The 18,368-nt window shown below is 30.9% G+C and overlaps 1 protein-coding gene across 2 annotated transcripts in view; it reads right to left on the minus strand.

The window, feature by feature from the left end:
• The window catches only part of LOC118190063 (glycine receptor subunit alpha-3-like), a 358,296-nt gene that overhangs the window by 106,248 nt on the left and 233,680 nt on the right, over positions 1-18,368 (minus strand). For both annotated transcript variants that reach the window (XM_085810099.1, XM_085810098.1), the window contains exons 2-3: positions 9,559-9,644; positions 1,934-2,001 (exon numbers count right to left, since the gene is read on the minus strand). In XM_085810099.1, the coding sequence (XP_085666225.1) occupies positions 1,934-2,001; positions 9,559-9,644 (154 nt within the window). The remainder of the gene's footprint in view (positions 1-1,933; positions 2,002-9,558; positions 9,645-18,368) is intronic.

The following is an 18,368-nucleotide window of genomic DNA, read 5'->3' on the forward strand; positions in this document are numbered from 1 at the left end:
AAATATTTATTTTCATTCTCTTTCATATTGTATTAGATCTTATTTCTAGGAAGGATATAAGCACGAAGAAACAGTGAAAGGAAAAGCTGTTTGTTTAAAGCAGTGGAAGGGGAAAGCGAACAGTGGCAGAAAAGAACAAACAATGGAAAAACAAACAGTGGAAGGGAAATTTTTTTGTTTAAAACGAAACAAACAGGTATAAAACGATTTTTAACTTCTAAATTGCCTAACACCAGTGTTCTCGTAATACGTAATGAAAATGAAAAGTAATGAAATTAACACCACATGTATGTATATATATATATAGAGAGAGAGAATGATCTGAAATTCACTGAGTTCGAAAATAAGTCTTTCTAATATTTACACAATAGCTGCAAAATAATATCAGGAGATAATATAATCAATATTTCTTTAGTATATGTATATATATATTTCTGTGATTCTTTCTAGGGAGATTATTTCCTTTTCTAAATTACACTCATTTGGAAAAAATAAAAGCAATGTTTAATGTTTGTAACTTAAACTTTTTATTACTTCTTTTAGTTGGTGTATGTACTTATGTATTGCAGCGACGTACTAACAATCTTATTGACCAGGTTCATTTAGCTACGGAAATTCTTTCGTTGATAATTTAGACAACCAATGTCTTTTAGCTAATAATTTTTAAACGCAACCCCAGAAGTACATTTTATTTGTGTGTGATGTAATAAAATCCTTTAATATTACCGAAAATTACCTTTATTCTCTAAAATTACAGAAGATATTTCTTTTACATCCGCAGTCCTTTCTCATTCACAGAAGTCCCACCAGAAGCCGAGTGGTAAAGTCGTTGAATGCTGGTAGTTCGACCTAGGTTCTATTGCAGGAGAACGGTCTGGCTTCATGGGCTTGTTCGTGGTTTTTCTCATATGAGACGTGAATACGAGCTAGTTTTCCATAGAGAGTTTTCCTCGGAGGCATTCCTTTCTTAGATTAGATAGCTTTAGAATACTTTGCCATAGTTAAATAAGCTAAACCAAACTCATCCACAACAGGGCAAGTACCGTTGCACTCTCTCTTCTAGATTTAGGGTTTAATCAGTTCTGGGTCTATGCAACTATGCAACGCTGATGCATTCTAACTCGAAAACTGTTTATTAACAGATAGAACTATGAAGTCTTTTCTCACACGTGATTTGAAGTGATTACTGCTTATTAATTTAATATATCCAACTGTTCAATTGACAAAACAGATAATTGTTCAGCCAATTGAATTATTAAAGCTGTTTTTCCTAGCTTTAGATTTTTGGCTTTCGTAGCAGGATTGCTAGTATACGAGTACAGGTCCTGCAGAATTATGACAGGTGTTGGGAGTAAAATTACATTCTATTGTTGAAACTTAGAAGTTTTTCTTTCCTTAAACAAGAATCTATCTTATAGAAGGAAAATTCATCAAATTCTTAAGGTCTTGGTCTGAATGCATATCATTTTAGATAAAGGTTTCGGTTACGTCACATTTTACAGCAGTTGTAATAATCTGCTTCATCAAATATCATGTGTTTTTGACTCGATGCATTCATGAAATATCAGTTAAATTGCAGTATTTGCATTCAATATATAAAAGTTATTTTCCTTTTTTCCTTCATCAAATGTACAGTGTTTGTGAATAACCTCAGCTTTCGAAAGGTATAGATTATTCACAAATATTTCGCATATCAAAAAATAACATTTGTGTACATGTTTAGCCTTTTCTCTGAATAATAAATGAAAAATTAGCATTTCTCCGCCACCTTTGGGTATCGTTACATGCATAAAAGGAGAAAGAATATACTCTTCATATTGATCATTAATTCGAACAGTTTGGAAACCTTCAACTCGAAAATTATTTACCAGTAGAATTGAAGTATCAAAAATAGTTCTGTAATTTATTATGCTGGTTTATTCTTTGCACTTACCATAGTTGAGGGATTTATTGAGCCAAAGCTTCGAATGTACATCTCACAGAATACAACAGTTGGTGTTCCTAGAGAAAAAAAGAAATAATTAGTTTAAGATTTATTATTAATTTTATGAAGAACCTCATTATGAAGAAATCAATCAAAGACAGATTGTTATTTAGTTCATTTCATTTTTAACATTTTCATTCTCTAAGAACGCGATTTTTGTACTGTTATTTTTTAGAGTTTCTCTCACATAATTCATCAAAATCTGGCTTGCTTCCAACTGACTCCATACTCCATTAAAAAGACGCCAAAAGATTAATTATAGCTATATTAAAGATAAAAATTAAATGTTTATGTATTATAAACTTTGTGATATAAAGCTTCAAACTTTTAAATATTTAAATACTTAAATATTCGTAAAACGACCTTTTCCATTTGTCTGCACTGAAAGTGGAAAAAATATTCAAATGGAATAAGTTGAAATTTGGGATCTAAAAGAACGGGCCTATTGTATGAGTCAGTTTTTGTCATTTTTTAGAATGAAATACGTAGCCTTTTTGCTCCGTTACTATAAACATAAGCGAAATAAAGAATTCAATTTTCAGTTCTTAAAAAACAAAATCTTGTTGCTTTAGTAACATCTATTCCAAGAATTTTTTCAAACTTTCAAATTAGGTAAATTATGTAAAAGTGTTCAAACAATCGGAAATTTAAATAGTACTTTCAATTATCTGTAACTCCAGTTATCCCAATCTCTCTTTTCCTATCCTAAGTCAAATAAAATTAAGTTTCCTATCAATTTATTTATATATTTTTCATGTGTCATATTTTCATTTACAGGTGTCATTCTAGTCCTAAATTTCTTATAGAATGAACAATTTAATAAAAATTATTGTATTGTTAATTTAATGTTACATTATTTCGAGTTAAAATTCCTAATATGGTTTAATTGCAAATGAAAATAAACGAAGGGCACATATCAATAAAAAAAGTGTTTCGTTGTACAGCTTACGCGTTTTCTGAATTAATTTCATTGTTTCATATTCATTGAAATAAAAATCTGATGTGTGCTTATGAAATAAAAATAAACCATTGTTTAGTTTGGTCAGAAAAATATATTTTGTATTTTGCTTGAATTTTTTTCTTTTTTTTTTTTTTTTTTTGGTTTTCCCTAAAATAAAGTGAGCTAAACGAAAAAACACACTGGTGTTCAAAATTAAGAATTTTCGCATTTGATTGGTTATTTCCAGAACTTATTTTCAGAACTTGCATTTTTACGAGGTTTCGTAAGGGCGGAGGATGATATAAAGCAAAAAGATATGGTATGTAAAAAATCAGGGTACACAGACTTGATTGCGGATAAGCTCATCCGCACAAAAGGATTTAAACAGAGGTTGAGCGATCAACCAAGAAAGGAGGTTAATGGGAAATAAAGGAGACATTGGTTTCCTCCAATAATCATAAAGCTCTCACAACGTGAAATCATACTTGAAATGAGGCGTGTTCGATTAACGAGCGGCACCATTTCTGCAGAAAAGCCTTTTCAAGAGTACAGGTAGCCACCAGTTCATTTTAATGGACGATAACGTTCTTCCACAAAGGACTAAACTGTTCGATGATTTTTTGGAAGGTAATGATATTAACAGAATAGATTGGTCAGTCGAGTCCGGTGGCCTAAACCAGCACCCTCTAGTTGTAAGCAATCTAGGGAGTATTGGCTAAACCCAAACGAGTATGTCTGGGGCGCTTTTGGGAAGGCAACTGCAACTCGCCGTCCTCCTCCTAGAAACCTCCAGGATGAGAAGAGAGCGTGACTGCAGCAGTGGAAACGTCTTTCACAGGAACACATGATTTATCTCATGTCCGGTATAATGTCACGTTGTGAGAGCTGAGGGCCTATCCCTATTAGCGTCTTTTCTTATTAAATTTAGCAACCTCTGTTTTAAATCATCCCTCTCTTCTCGGGCTACTTACGCATGATCACTGCGAGTATACTATTGTTAAAAGTATTTATTTTTGTATTGTAGCAGCTTGATATAATCGAATAAATGTGAAAAGTTACTAAATTTTGAGCACCAGTGAAGTGCTTCCTCCCTTGCATTAAAATTTGTATTTGGCATAAAAAACAAAGCATAATTATCGGGATTTTGTGAATATACTGATGGTCTTTTGCCCAGTTAGTCTGATATTTAGTTGTAATATAGTATTAAGCGTAACTTAAACTAAGAAAGCAAGCAAAAGTAAACTAAGAAAACAAAAATGTTAGATTGTATAATTTCTCATACCCAAAGACTGAAAAACCTCAGTTTGCGCACGTGCTCTAAAGCCAATATTTTGGCCATTTCTGTTCTGTCAGAGAAAGCGCTTTAATATAATTTTGAAAAATTATTTTAGGATTAGAGAGCAGTTGCGAAAAGTATAAAGCTTGTTAATTTTTATTGAAACATAGTACACCATGAAAAGTATAACAGCATGAAAGACTTTCTTTGTTTGATTCGCATTCTGAAAACGTAGTTCTACGATTAGAATATTAATTCACGAGACATTTAGTCTTTTAATCTTTTTGAAATACCATATATTATGGTATTAATAAAATAGCAATAGGTCTTATCCAATTCAGATAGCAAATGCATACATGTAAAAGCACTGCATTTAATATTCAGAATATTTATTTTGCTTTAAGTTACTTCTCCGTTGAAAGGATGTTTTAGACTAAGTCTACATTCTTTCTTTGACTAATATTTACTTTTTGCTTTCCTTTTCACACGTTAATCTGTTGAGGTGGTTTGGCCATAATTCTAATAATTAGAAGGTTAGAATAGTAGTTGACAGTTTTACATATGGAAGTCTTGTCGTGGTCTGGGTTCTATATTTCTTAGCATCTACACTGAGTGGCCAGTATAGATAGATGCTAAGAAATATAGAGACCGTATGAAAGCGGAAAAATTTAACATAAGATGCTCCTGTCTTAGAATTAAAGAATTTTTGAAACTAACTCACTGTTTTAAGTGTTCAAAGTACGGGCACTTTCAAACAAAATGCCACGAAGCGCAATTATGTGCTAAATGTGGTGCAGCTGAACGTAAAAATTGGGAGTGTGAAGGTACTCCAAAATGTATTAATTGTAAAGAGGCAAATTGAAGCTTAGCGTTGATATACTAGTTTAGATAAGAACTGTTATTGTCACAAACGACAAATGGATCCTTTAATCAGTCGTATAAATTATGTCTAGTAGAAGTGACGAAGACTTGAAAATGGTTCGAATAAATTTACATCACGCTAAAGCTTCTGCAAATTCATTATATATTAAAACTACTGAAATAGGTTATAAAATAGCCCTGATTCATGAACCTTACGTCGTAGATAATAAATTTCGAGGAATCTCGATGAAATTTAATACTGATGAAAATTAATTTATGACAAAAATCATCCACGAGTGGCAATTGTTCTGTTTGACAGTTTTCTAGCAATGCTTTTGTATGCTTCCTCAAATATAGGCCCAATTAAATTATCATTAATAATAGAAACATAATTTTTGTTTCAGTGTATTGCCCCTAATGACACCTTGAGTGATTATCTACATTGTATCAATAATATTATTGATTCTCATGAAGACTCAGAAATAATTATTTGCGGAGATTTCAATACTAAGAGTTCCCTATGGAGTCCTTATATCACTCAGTAGATCCAACAGTTGAAGCTATAATTGAATTCCGCTCGGCAAACAATTTGAACATTTTTAATAGTCCTGATAACATGGCTAAGTTTTCCGATACCAGAGGCGAAAGCTGGATAGACCTTACCATTGTGAGATCCTCATTTGTTTTCAATTGGTCTGTCTCTATGGATATTTCATGTAGCGATCATCGGTACATTGAGATTGGACTTTCAAACAACTTTCTAAGAGAAGAAGACATTTGAACGTTTCTATATTTGGAATTTGAATTGGCTAAATCTTCGTACAGAACTGTATAATTTTACGAAAAGTGTTTCCGAAGAAAATTTAGAAAATATTTCTGATTTAAATATTTATATTAAAGATCTTACTAATTCAATATTGGATATCTGTAAGAAAAGTAAGAAGATGAACAAATTTGAGGAAAACAATGCCCTTGGTAATAGATATATTGGTGGTCCAAAAACCTGGCTGTTTTAAGAAGTCAAGTTCGATTACGCGGAAGAAAACAGATATGTTACAATCATACAAAGAAACATTTGTTAAAGATTTAATATAAAAAGAAATTAGCTGAAAATAAATGGGAAATCAACATTAATTAAAATCGTGCTTAGGAACAACTATGTGACTGTTTGAATATTCATCAACCTTTTGGCATTCCTTACTGTATTGCTGATAATAAATATAAACCATCTTTACAAGTTGTCTCTTTGAAATATCAAGATGGATCTTATTAATTAAGAACTAAGAACTTAATATTAACTAAGAATTACAGATAGTAAATTACCTCTTACAATATCAATTTCCTTTTGATAGTACTTATGGTGATATATCATTTCATTGCCAAGTTAGATCAGATTGTTTGATACCTCCAGAGATTAAAAGATTATAATTTTACTTTAGATGAAGTGAAACTTACTCTTAAAAAGTTGAATAAAGGTCAAGCTCCTGGTAAAGATGACTTGAGAATGGAAATTATTTTAGAAATCTTTGAATGTCATAAAAAGTTTTTTGTAGCTATCCTGAATGAATGTCTTCGGAGGGAAATATTTCCTGAATGTTGGAAAGAGGCTAATTTAGTTTTTTTCAGCAAAGAAAGAAAGGATAAAGAAGATCCTTCCTCTTTTCGCCCTATTTATACTCTCCCGATTTGGCCCCAACGGATTTTCACCTCTTTCGATCTCTTTCAAATGCTATGCGGAGAGTTTCTTTCAACACTGATGCAGAAATAAGAGCTTGGTTGGATGACATTTTCAAGTCTCAAACAGGTGATTTCTACCAACGAGGTATTGAAAAATTTGTTAAACGTTGGGAAAACGTTGTAGTCAACAAAGGAGAATACATTCTTAATTAACTACTTAATATGTTTACCGAAAAATACCCTTTTAACAAACATTAATAAAAACGGCGAGAACTTAGTTGCCAACCCAATATTTATCATGCAGGAACTACCACCAATAAGAAATAAAAAATTAGAAGAAATTTCACGGGCAGGAGGTCACTAGTTGGCTATCATTGTCATAATTAATACTTTTTGAAATTTCGAAAAAACATCTTATTGATACGTGATTTTCTGAATGAAAGAAAAGTTTCCTTGTATGATGCTAATAACTGGCTTTATAGAAATTACCAAATGGGTTGTGCCAAAGCTCAATATCTGGTCCACGTTTGCCGAATATTATTGCTAATATAGCTTTAAATATAAATTTACCACAAAATGTTAGTATACAAGCTTATGCTGATGATTTTGTTTTACTGGCCACGGGAAGTGGTCGTCAAACTATTGATAAAGCTATAAGTTTCGCCACTCAAGAATTGGAGAAGTGGTCTTTGAATGTTAAACTTAAATTTGATTCAAAGAAGAGCTTTCTTTTGGGTATCGCCAAAACTAATACCAGATCAATACCTCCTAGGTGCAACCTGTGTGAACAACCAATTAGTGTTTCTAAGGCAATCAAATATTTGAGCATTACGATCGATGAAAAGCTCACTTTTATACCGCACCTGGATAAAATAAAGATTGAACGCACTCATAAAAGATGAGTCATCTTTTATCTTATCCTTTCCGTTTAGATTTAAATATAATTTACGGTACTTTTACAAAGTATTAGTTCTTTAAGCTCGCAGGTTCACCCATAAGCTCTTGTATATTTCGACTAATAGCATATCGCTATTTATTTTTTATGTACATCGGAATTGCCTTTTCATTATTTATCTTTTTATCTTTTTTACACCTCTATGTGTCAAAATAAGCGGGCGCGTCGGGAAATTGGAACAGAGAATTGAGACAAAATATTTTGACATAGTTTATTTAATTCATTAAAAAAATTTGTCTCGCACAGTTTCAACTGTCTGTTTCAGCGAAACGCGTGATGGAGTTAGCTTAGTTCGAATTCATTTAAAAAATTTCCCTTGACAAGCCAAAATGAACTTCGAATTGGGCTAATTAACCATTTACCGCTTCTTAATTTTAATTTAAATTTTTAATTTTTATTTTTACCTCGATCAATTGATTAGTATTTTACTGTGTTTTAAATCTACTTAATTTGTTTAGCATATAGCTTACTATTTTTATTTTTACCACGATCAATTGATTAGTTTTTTAATTGTGTTTTAAATCTACTTAATTCGTTTAGTATATAGCTTACTATTTTTATTAATTTTACTTGTAAATATTCAAATGTTGTATATTTCTCCTTTTTCACACATTTCATAGCAACTAAATATTGCTTATGTTGAAGTTTTCAGGGAGCCACAGTTTTTGGTAACTTTTTAGAGTGCGTACTAAAATATATCTTCTAATTTCCTTAAAATTGCAGCACAATGCGCAAAACGTTTGAGCACATGGGTCCTTTTTTGTTTGTTCTTACTACTTAACTTCAAATTATATATGATATATTATATATATGATACATACACATGTATGATATGTGTAGTATATGCAAAAAGTAAAGTTTCTGCGCTAGGTATACTTCCTGAATTCTAGTGTTGAAACGCTCTGGCCAAAAGGAAGAATAAAACAAAAGCTTCTTATTTTTCATATTTCTTTGGCTTTATACTAATAACGGCTTATTAACTTGTTTACTATAATTTAGGTTCCATAGTCGATTACTTTACCAGGGTATGAAAAATGCTTTGAAACTGTTTCCTTTTTATTCTTGCAAATGGTTTTCAAGTTGTTCTTAACTTCTTATTAAATAAAACTGAATTACAAAAGCAGAAAAGAAAGGAATCTTTCTAATAACAAATCGAAGCTTTGCCTACCACTTTTATTATAAAGGAGTTATAAACTAGCAACTTGATAAAAATGCTTGTGAAATTATATGTAGGGAAACATTATAAGATACCTTTATTCAGGTTGAAGAAATAGCTTACAGCTTAGTATTAGGTAGAGCTATCTTTTACTGTATTAATAGGTAATATTTGAATTAATCGCATACGAATGGAGCATAGACGAAATATATATGTGACAATTGTTACTAAAAATCTCTTGCGTTAAAAGTAATTTCAGAATAGATGATTGAATATTTTCATTTCGAAGTCCATGTGTATTGACTTTAGCTACAGATCGAGGGATTTCAGCCACTCTCATGCCTCGGAAAACAAAACAGCCGAGATTAAAAATGAAATTATGATTGTGACCTTTTTTTAGGGAATCTGTAGAAAAAAATATTATGAACTGACAAAGAAGGTAGGCACAACATAATATTACCCAGCATGTCTCTGCGTCTTTAAATGTTTTGTTTTGGAATGAACATTTATAAAAAATATCCATTTCATTTTTGATTGATTTTGACTCTACAAGAAGTAATTATAGTTTTCCCTGAGGCATTGTTTCATAAGCTGCAAATCATCTGAAGAAAAATCAGAAAATAAACTTAATTATGTTAATATGCATTTATTATAGAAATAATTATATTTTCATTTAATTTATAATTCTTATATATTGAGAATGTTTTACCCATATGACTCGTAGGTAGAGCTCGTCTGTCATAGTTTTTCAGCAATGCGTCCAACAGATTTAAGTCATCTATCGTGCTGTTTGGTCTGAAAAATAAATGAAATATACAGTAATATTTGATTTTAAAAGAATTTTTAAAATCAATGAACTATTTTATTGAAAAACAGTACTTCAATTACATACAAATCTTGTTTAATAATTTGCTGTTTTCCGGTAATTTAGAGAAGAGAATAAGTTGGAAAGTGGTAAAAGAAAATAAAATTATTAAAAAAATATGTCCGGAAGTGAGGGATTGCGTATTATGGATTGCACTGTTCTTCTCAATGGGGATTGCCTTTTCATCACCTGAGATATTCTTTTTATTTTGATTATCCACTCTCGCTTTCTATTTTGGTTAGATGCATGTAATCAAGAAGTTACATGCTTAGGACAAGATTTTAAATGCAAGGAATTACCAGTGATTAATTATTTCGTATTTAAAACAGATTTTATGCAAATATCCAAACGATAATGTATGGTCCTCACGTGTATGAGCCTAAAATGCATTTAATATCTATTATTTATATTTAATTTTGAAATTTTGTTAAATTTGAAATAGTTCTCAATTTTTAAAACATGTAAGAGTCTCATCAGTCAAGAATCAAATAAGAGATGAGCGATATATTTCATATTTTATAGTTAACAAATTCATATTTACAGATGAAATAGGAATAAAAATCTCTATTAATTATAGAGAAATTACTGGCTTCTCCAAACTGTTTTTTAGCAAAATGTCAAGTATTGAAATAAGTAATCAAAGGATTCATACACTAGGAAATAAAACATTTCAGAAAACGATGTTTGAAATGCAGTAAATGAGGTAATGTAATTTCACAAAAATATGATTAACTATAACAACGACTTAAACTAATTTAAGTGTAGTTGAATTAGGATAGGAAAAATAAGCTTAATTGAAAAAATTGTTTAAATAATCACGTTTCATCTGAGACGATCACCTATTTGAGTAAAACATGCAAAGGATTGAAAAAAATCAACAGATTTTTTGAAGCTCTTAATGAAAAATAACAGTACATCAATTATAGCTGGTTAATTGTTTTAGCAAGAAAATGCAGTAATGAATTAAGGAACAAAAATTCTAAGATGAACTTTGAAAAACGCTTAACGCCACCTATTTTTTTTCCTTTTTTACAAAATGAATTTCCGTTAGCAGATTATTTGTTTCGCATGCACTCTTTTGAACACAACTGAATTCCTCTTGAAGTTAAAGCAAATAAAGAACGAGAGTTTTGCAAATAATTATTCTTTAAAGAAGAAAAAGAAAATAGCAAGACTTTTCAAATTACTTCTTTGAGCATTTTAATTAAAAACACAGTCTAACATGTACCGGACCTAAATGAAAATGAATTTTTTGGCCACTCTAACAAGGAAATGTTTTTTAAAATAGAGATCAGGGATATTCAAAAGACATGGTTTCTTCAATTCACACTGCAAAATTTAGTTTAACATTTTAATTGTTTTGGATTATCACATACTTTTGTCGCATGCAAAATACTATATCATGCACGCAAAATATATCATGCAAGTATACACTTTAGCATGTTACAGGGGTAGCCGAACTTCATATCAATAGGATCCGCATGTTGGAGTTCAAAAAAGTTCGAGAGCTACGACTACATTTTCCAAAAGCTGCAAATCCATATTTACATCATTTTAAAAGTATTGATTCAGATTCCAAACAAAAAAAATTCTAAAGTACATGAGAAGTTCATATTTTTAAGAAACGAATGCGTTTAGGTATAAATACATAATTTTTACTTCTCCAGATTTAAGAAAATATTTTCCTACGATATACGCATGTGAAACTATTTTAAAATTGCAAGTGGATATTTCTTTTGAGACAGAAAAGGGAAGCATTTTCTTTTGATTTCCTTATCCATATTTATAATTGTTGAATGGTTTAGAAGATGTAAACTGAAATCAAAGGAAGATGTAATGGTCTTTGTAAGTACAATAATGTAAAAATCTTTTCACTTGAATGAAGAATAAAGAACTAATTCAAAACATAAACTCAATGCTTTTTCTTTAGCTCATATTCAAACTCTGGAAAGAAAAAAAAAAATACACAGCGCAACGCTCATCTCTGTAAAACAGCGATTCCAAAAAGGAAAATTTATTTTAAAATAAGCTGTGAAGTAACGTGGTTTTTACATAAAAAAATCATTTAGAGTTTTTATTACCGACACAATTAATACGATAACCATCATATTGAGACCAAAATCTAACATTAAATAATTTAATTAATTCATTAGATTGAACTGAATTATCAGTTTTTCTAGAGAGAAACTAGAGATGAAACATTCGAGTCTTGAGGTTACTTTAAGTGATTTAAGGCAAAGCAACTCTAGGGATGCCTTTGTGGAGGACCTTTTAAGGATAATTGGTTCGTGTCCACCTTAACCCATGGTGAAAACCACGGTAGCTTTCATGCAGCTTGCACGTTCGCAGGGATACGAGCCCAGGTCGAACTACCGTGTTTAGATTCTTTAATGCTCGGCCGTTGGTTGGCCTTCGAATCCTCCGGGTCCACAAATCTTCCAAACTATTTGAAATTCCAAAATTGAAATTTTAGCCTTTTTTCATCATATGAATCTTAAGTATTCGTTATATCTTTTAACTCGAATCATTGAAAAATAAATGTAATTTAATTGATACCCAATACAGCATTCTTTAAACAAAGAAGGCTATTGTTTTCCAGCCTGATATTCAGCGAAGAATCCAATCATTTCGATAATTGTGGACATAAATAAACTACTACTGGATGTTTCAAGCAACTAATGCCATTATATGTCAACGTTGAGTCGCGCACATGATTTGAGTTATCTATTAATTGAACTATTCTGACATGGTTATTACATTTTGAATTGTTAACTGAAATCTGAATTCTTACTCAAATATATTTAAAATATTTGAGTAAGAATAATTTAATTTTAAATATATTTATTTTTCAAATTGTTACGCAAATTAGCCTCAAGATTCAAGAGTTTAATTATGTACTTCATGTTCTAAATTTAACTTGCATATATTTAAGAAATGTAGGTTTATTATTTTAAACTGTATTCTTAAATTTGTTTTCTCTTAAGTAAAATTTCAGATTTTGCCATATTTCAAAGCTTCTAATGTCAAATAATTTTTTGTCTTTCTTCATTATGTTATTAGTCTTATTCGAAGGATTTGATAATCATTCAATGTTTGGATTCGATAAAATTGAAAATTTACTTTTCGATTTCCTGTTGGAAGCTAATAACACACGTATTCGTAGAGAAATATTTGACAGACGTAATCAGTGCATCATAATGAATATAGATATAGGGAGCTGAAAGCGTATGAACATTAAGTCATTTGAATTATAATAAACAAGGTAATACCACTGCAAAGTGAGTGATGCAATCGGAATGAAATTTATGCTCTTAATTTCGACTTTATCATGAAATTTACAATTTGAAAATAAAAACGAAGTTTCGTGAGATAAGTATTAAGAAAATCAGAAAAAATGACCAGACATTTGAAGCCAGAATCATAGTTAATGTCTGCCAACATTTGCCGAAGAAGTATTTCAGATAAATATATGAATCAAGCTTTTATTAATCATGGAAATACTCCGATGTATTGTGAATGGTGTATCTCGGCTGCAAAATACAATACAAGGATTTTAGGGATACCTAACCTGAAATTTAAAGAGAAATAATGAGTACATGGTTAAAGGTTTCGAATCCTAGAATACTATTCTGCAAATCCAGATCTCCAAAGTTTGATTCATAGAAAAACCATTTTACAGTGGCTCTTATTTAGAGGAAAAAAACATTAAACAAAAAAACATTCTTGGAGTGGTGGACGAAGAGGTCCTTTATCATTAACTTTGTGTTTGTTCGGGATAGATGGCTTCTCAACTAAATGGGGTAAGTGAGTATAAGGGTCGGCATCAATTTCAATAAATACAAAGCGGAATTTTTATCACCAAAAAACCTAGCTCATACTTCTAGGTAAATTTAGAGAAGGATAACCAAGTATATTTTACTTCCTAACAATTTAGGGCTTTATTACAACAGAATAGGTCTATTATCATGCAGAGGTGAATTATAATTTTGTTCTTAGTTCATTCATGTAAATTCCCAGACAATAACTAATTCTTGATGGTATATAAAACCTTGAAATATTTGGCAGTCTTTATTATTTTTTCTTCATTCACTTGTTAGTGGTTGGCTTAAAATCGGTTCTGAATAGTCTATTAATACAGTTGCTACAGCAATATGAGTGTAAGCATCATTTTCATATTCAAATTATTCTTAATTGGTTGTCGATTATGTCTCATTTTAATTTTATTAGCAGAGGATGTGTCAATTTTGAGTAGTATTTCACTGTTGATTATATAGCTTTTAAAATTTGCCTATTATTTTTTCTTTGATTTTGAAATATTTATGAGGGCAATAGAAATTCTTTGAGCATGATCTGAAATTTTTTTAAAAATTTTTTAAGTTAAAGATTACAGTGCAGGTGTATTTTAGTTTTACAACATGTTTTACGGCGTTTGTTACAAATTTTCTCACACAGTATCTACAAGTCAGAACACTGGAAATTTGAATTTAGAAAATCTTTTTCTTAAATGTCATAATGCACTTTCAGGCAATAAATATAAATAAATATAAGTGAACAGGTTATCTAAAGCATTAAATTTGAAAAAAAAATTAGTGGCATTCCCTTATTCAGAGAGAAGGATTCTTTCTTTTACTGGGAAAGAGGAAAATCTTCTAAATTCAGTATTTTTCAAATTCTGCTTTCTCTTGTGCTTAAATAAATATATTATTTTAGTTGAAGAATTTATTAACTCATTTATCTTTTTTAAATAATATTATCTGAAAAATATCATTCATCACAGAAAACTCGTTTCTTGAAGCAAAATCATTCCTCGATCGATTCAAGAAGCATTTTCCCTTATCTATTTGAATTGAATAAGAAAATATCCTGGAAAATCAGTGTTTGGGAATAATCAGGCATTAGTTTACTAGAACAAAATAATTATCTCCATTTAAGGTATACTTCTGAGATAATTCGTTTCTGAAGCGTTCTGCTTCATGAAAGGAAATTCTATTTCTGTAATTTTATCTGCTTCATCCAAAATATGTATCTTGTCTTAAATGTTTGCATTCATACGTATTTGCATATTACGGTACTCATCTCAGAAACAGCGTCTATAATCGTAATTACTGCTTCGGTTTTGTTTTATATATTTTAGATTTTTTCGGTTTTGTTTTATATATTTATAAAGAGTTGGAATAAAAGAAGTAGACGAATTTAAATGTTTATAAACCGAAAAGTTGTTTTTTCTTATAATTTTTTCGAGTAGTATTTCCTACCATTAAAGAAAGTTTCCAAGTTTACGAACCCTCTTCTTTTGTTTGTCTTCTGATGTCAACATCAGGTCAGCGCACGTGATGTCAGTCGAGCAGTATGGCCGCAATAAGGGAGAAAAAGATTTTGTGTTGCTTGAATATTCAGACACAAGCTTTGTTTTAGTGCACCATATTTGTTTTAGTACACCGTATGGTAGAAAATCTGTCTCCGCGTTGCATGGTCGCAGACGAAAACATTGCTTAGTCTGTTGTTCACCAAGAAGTCCGGATTTAATACCTTGTGAATACTTAACTGTATTTTTGTTTGTCTGCGTCGGGTATACTGCGTTAACCATAAGGCCGATTATTATCGGCCAGAAGGGTTGCAGCATGCTCGTAAACTAGTTAACTAACCTTGTGAATACTCTGTGGAGATATATTAAGAACTGCAGTTTTGCTGCTTCTGTTCTTACAAGTTTAGAATATCTTCAATACCGCATCAGAAGCGGTGCTGCGGCAGCTGACAATGCTGAGACGTGTTTGAAAAGAGCTTAACTGTCGTATTGATACCTATCGTGTTGCAAAAAAGTCACTCATAAAGTATTGTAACATAGCCATGTAAACGTCAGGGCATACTTTCCCAAACGTGTAAATATCTGTGTAGCATATTTGTTTTACAAAACAAACTGCTTTTATGATACATGCTTTATTATACGTTAGTTTCGCTGTATTTTTATTCTGGTAAGTATAATTAAACAGTGCAAAATGCGAATAGGTTTCTTCGAAATATGTTATGAAACAAATGGCAATAGTTTTTGCTTGGTTAATAATTTAGATCTCTGTGTGGTACCTCATTCGAACAAGATGAACTATTTCGATAGCTGGCACATTTAAGTTTTTAACACTAAGCTGAAATTTGAAAGTTTGAACTACTTAAGACAGTTAAGATAAATCTCTAGAAATATCTTCCAAAGATGATTTGATGTTCTTAAATATTTTGCAGCTTGCTTTTTAAGGCATATTTTAAGATTTTAAGGATGATATATCCTATTCTCTTTACACAGTTGCTTTAATTCGAAGATCCCGAAACTTCAGAAATCGTAATGATATCAAAGAAGAAGGAAATACTTTTATTTTCTGCGGAAACTTCTTTCTGTAAAATACCTAATTAAGAAAAGAAAGTCAAACACGCTACTGATTGTCAGGTGTTAGATAAACAGTTTTCCTTGCTTTACATCTTCAAACACTAGTGCATAAAGAAGCGAAATGTAAAGTTTAACTCTGGAGGCTCAAAGCAGGTGATTACGGAATACAGAAGTAGGTTTCAAGAAGAACTTCTGTTAATGAACATGGAAGCGCACTTACTTTTTTCGATCCCATGTTCCTACTTGTATTTGCGAGAAGTACAAGGAAAAGAAAAAAATAAAATAAATGAAAAAGGTAGTGTTTTTAACGTTTACGTATAAAAGAGAATAGATTTCAGGTTAACTTCTGTGTAAAAGTAACCAATAGATATGTTAAATTACCTCTAAGAAAAGTATTGGGGTTTTACATTATATGTTTAATGTGAATCTTAATTATCCTAAATGTTGGTTGGAAAAGTAAGCTTTATTACAGTAAATATACATTTCCTTACCATCGATCAAATTTTTGAGCGAATTTACATTCCTATACCATTTCTGATAAAGGATCTAATTCTATGCATTTCAAATTTAAGACAATTATGAATTAAACTCAAAGTTAGTAATTAATTAAGATACATGAATTACGCATTTTTATTTTGAGACTATGTTCAGAATACTTTAGATAAATGAAAAAAGGTAAACGAGACTTAAGTGTCACTTTTTAAATTTTTGTTATCACTAAGCTTCCTGAATATATCTTAATTTATTTTAACTGCATGATATCGAATTTTCTTTTTAAATTGCAAAGACTAAATTTCAGATATACAGGCACACTTAAAAATCAAATATGAAAGCTTAAAAGAAAAACAAAAATAGGAAACTGACATAAATGCTAGAAAAAGCCCTAGAAACTAGTGGCTCTGATAATTTTTCTTTTTGCGTTTAATATCATTTAAAGAAAATATAATTTAAATACTAAGCTCTCATTCATCAGAATTCTTTTATTGCTAAAAGTTTAATGAAAAGCAGACATTGCCATTTTCGAAGCCTTTGTATGTTCTTTTTTTGTCTTATTTAAACAAACTCATGTTCTAAAAGGTAATATTCGCAGTTTTAATTGATATTTAAACTCTCAATTCAGACTTTCCTCATTTTATGTTAATTACCTTTATTTGCTCTCAAAATGCGCTCGAAACAAGCTTTTTATTTCTAAAATATTTTACACGAGAATAGGTTTCTTTGGTGACGGCAAAATGTCATTCCCACAGAAAAGTACGGTTATATTATTTTTATGTATATCATGTATGGATGTACAAAATTTAATTTCGCCTTTTAAGCTTATTTTTCAAGAGCTTTTGATATGCTCATGCAAAAGAGTGAGTTGTTTGCATTGATAGGTTAATGTAAATATTTGATACAGTATAATACATTGTGTGAGGAGTATTAATACCAGATGAACATTATATTTTTTCTTTGAAAAGAGCACATTCGCAGATCAAAATTCAAAGAAAGGTTTTGTTAGAAAAGATGAAGCTTACAATTAGGTAATTTACACACATTTGACAATGAATTAGAAACCTCTGAGATTTTCATTTGAATAGTTGCAAGGGATTAAGTATGCAATTTTTTTATGACGTGGGTTACATGTGGTTAGAATGCTAGTATAAGTAAGGTGTAAGAGTGCTTTGCACGATGAATGAGAAAAACCACAGATCTTTAGCCATTTGAAAAAGGGCTTATTGTTGATGCCCGTTTAGCAGAACCCTCGATTTCGAAGACATCAAATCTCACTGGGTTTTCAAAAGCAGTCATATCAAAGGTTTTCAAATTTGGAATCAGAAACCACAGTCCTTGTACAGAAGACATGGCTACGGTTCAAACACATATTTCAAAAAGAGTGATCGGCTTCGTCTCTGACAAATTGTACGGCAGAACAGAGACTCTATAGTGTTTCAACTGACACATATCGCCAAACAAGGCTCTTTCCAAAAGATTTCAGCTCAAACCATGCACAGAGGATAGGAATGATTAGTCGGGTGCCTGAGAGAAAAGCATTCATTTCTGTCCGACAAGCAAGAATTCATTTGCAATGGTGTCGGGAAAGAAGACACTGGACAATTGAGAATATGGGTAATGTGGTCGGATGGATCAAGATACACCTTACTTTGCGCTGATGGAAGACTGCGAATTTGTCGAGAACCTCATGAAGAAATGAATCCATCTTGCCTTAACTTACATTGTGCAAGGGTCTGGTGGGAGTATCATGATATGGGGCATGTTCTGCTGGCATGGAAGTGGT

Source organism: Stegodyphus dumicola, chromosome X2 (genome assembly GCF_044657685.1).
Source record: "Stegodyphus dumicola isolate Sdum_Otavi_A_Nest chromosome X2, ASM4465768v1".
Taxonomy (NCBI): domain Eukaryota; kingdom Metazoa; phylum Arthropoda; class Arachnida; order Araneae; family Eresidae; genus Stegodyphus; species Stegodyphus dumicola.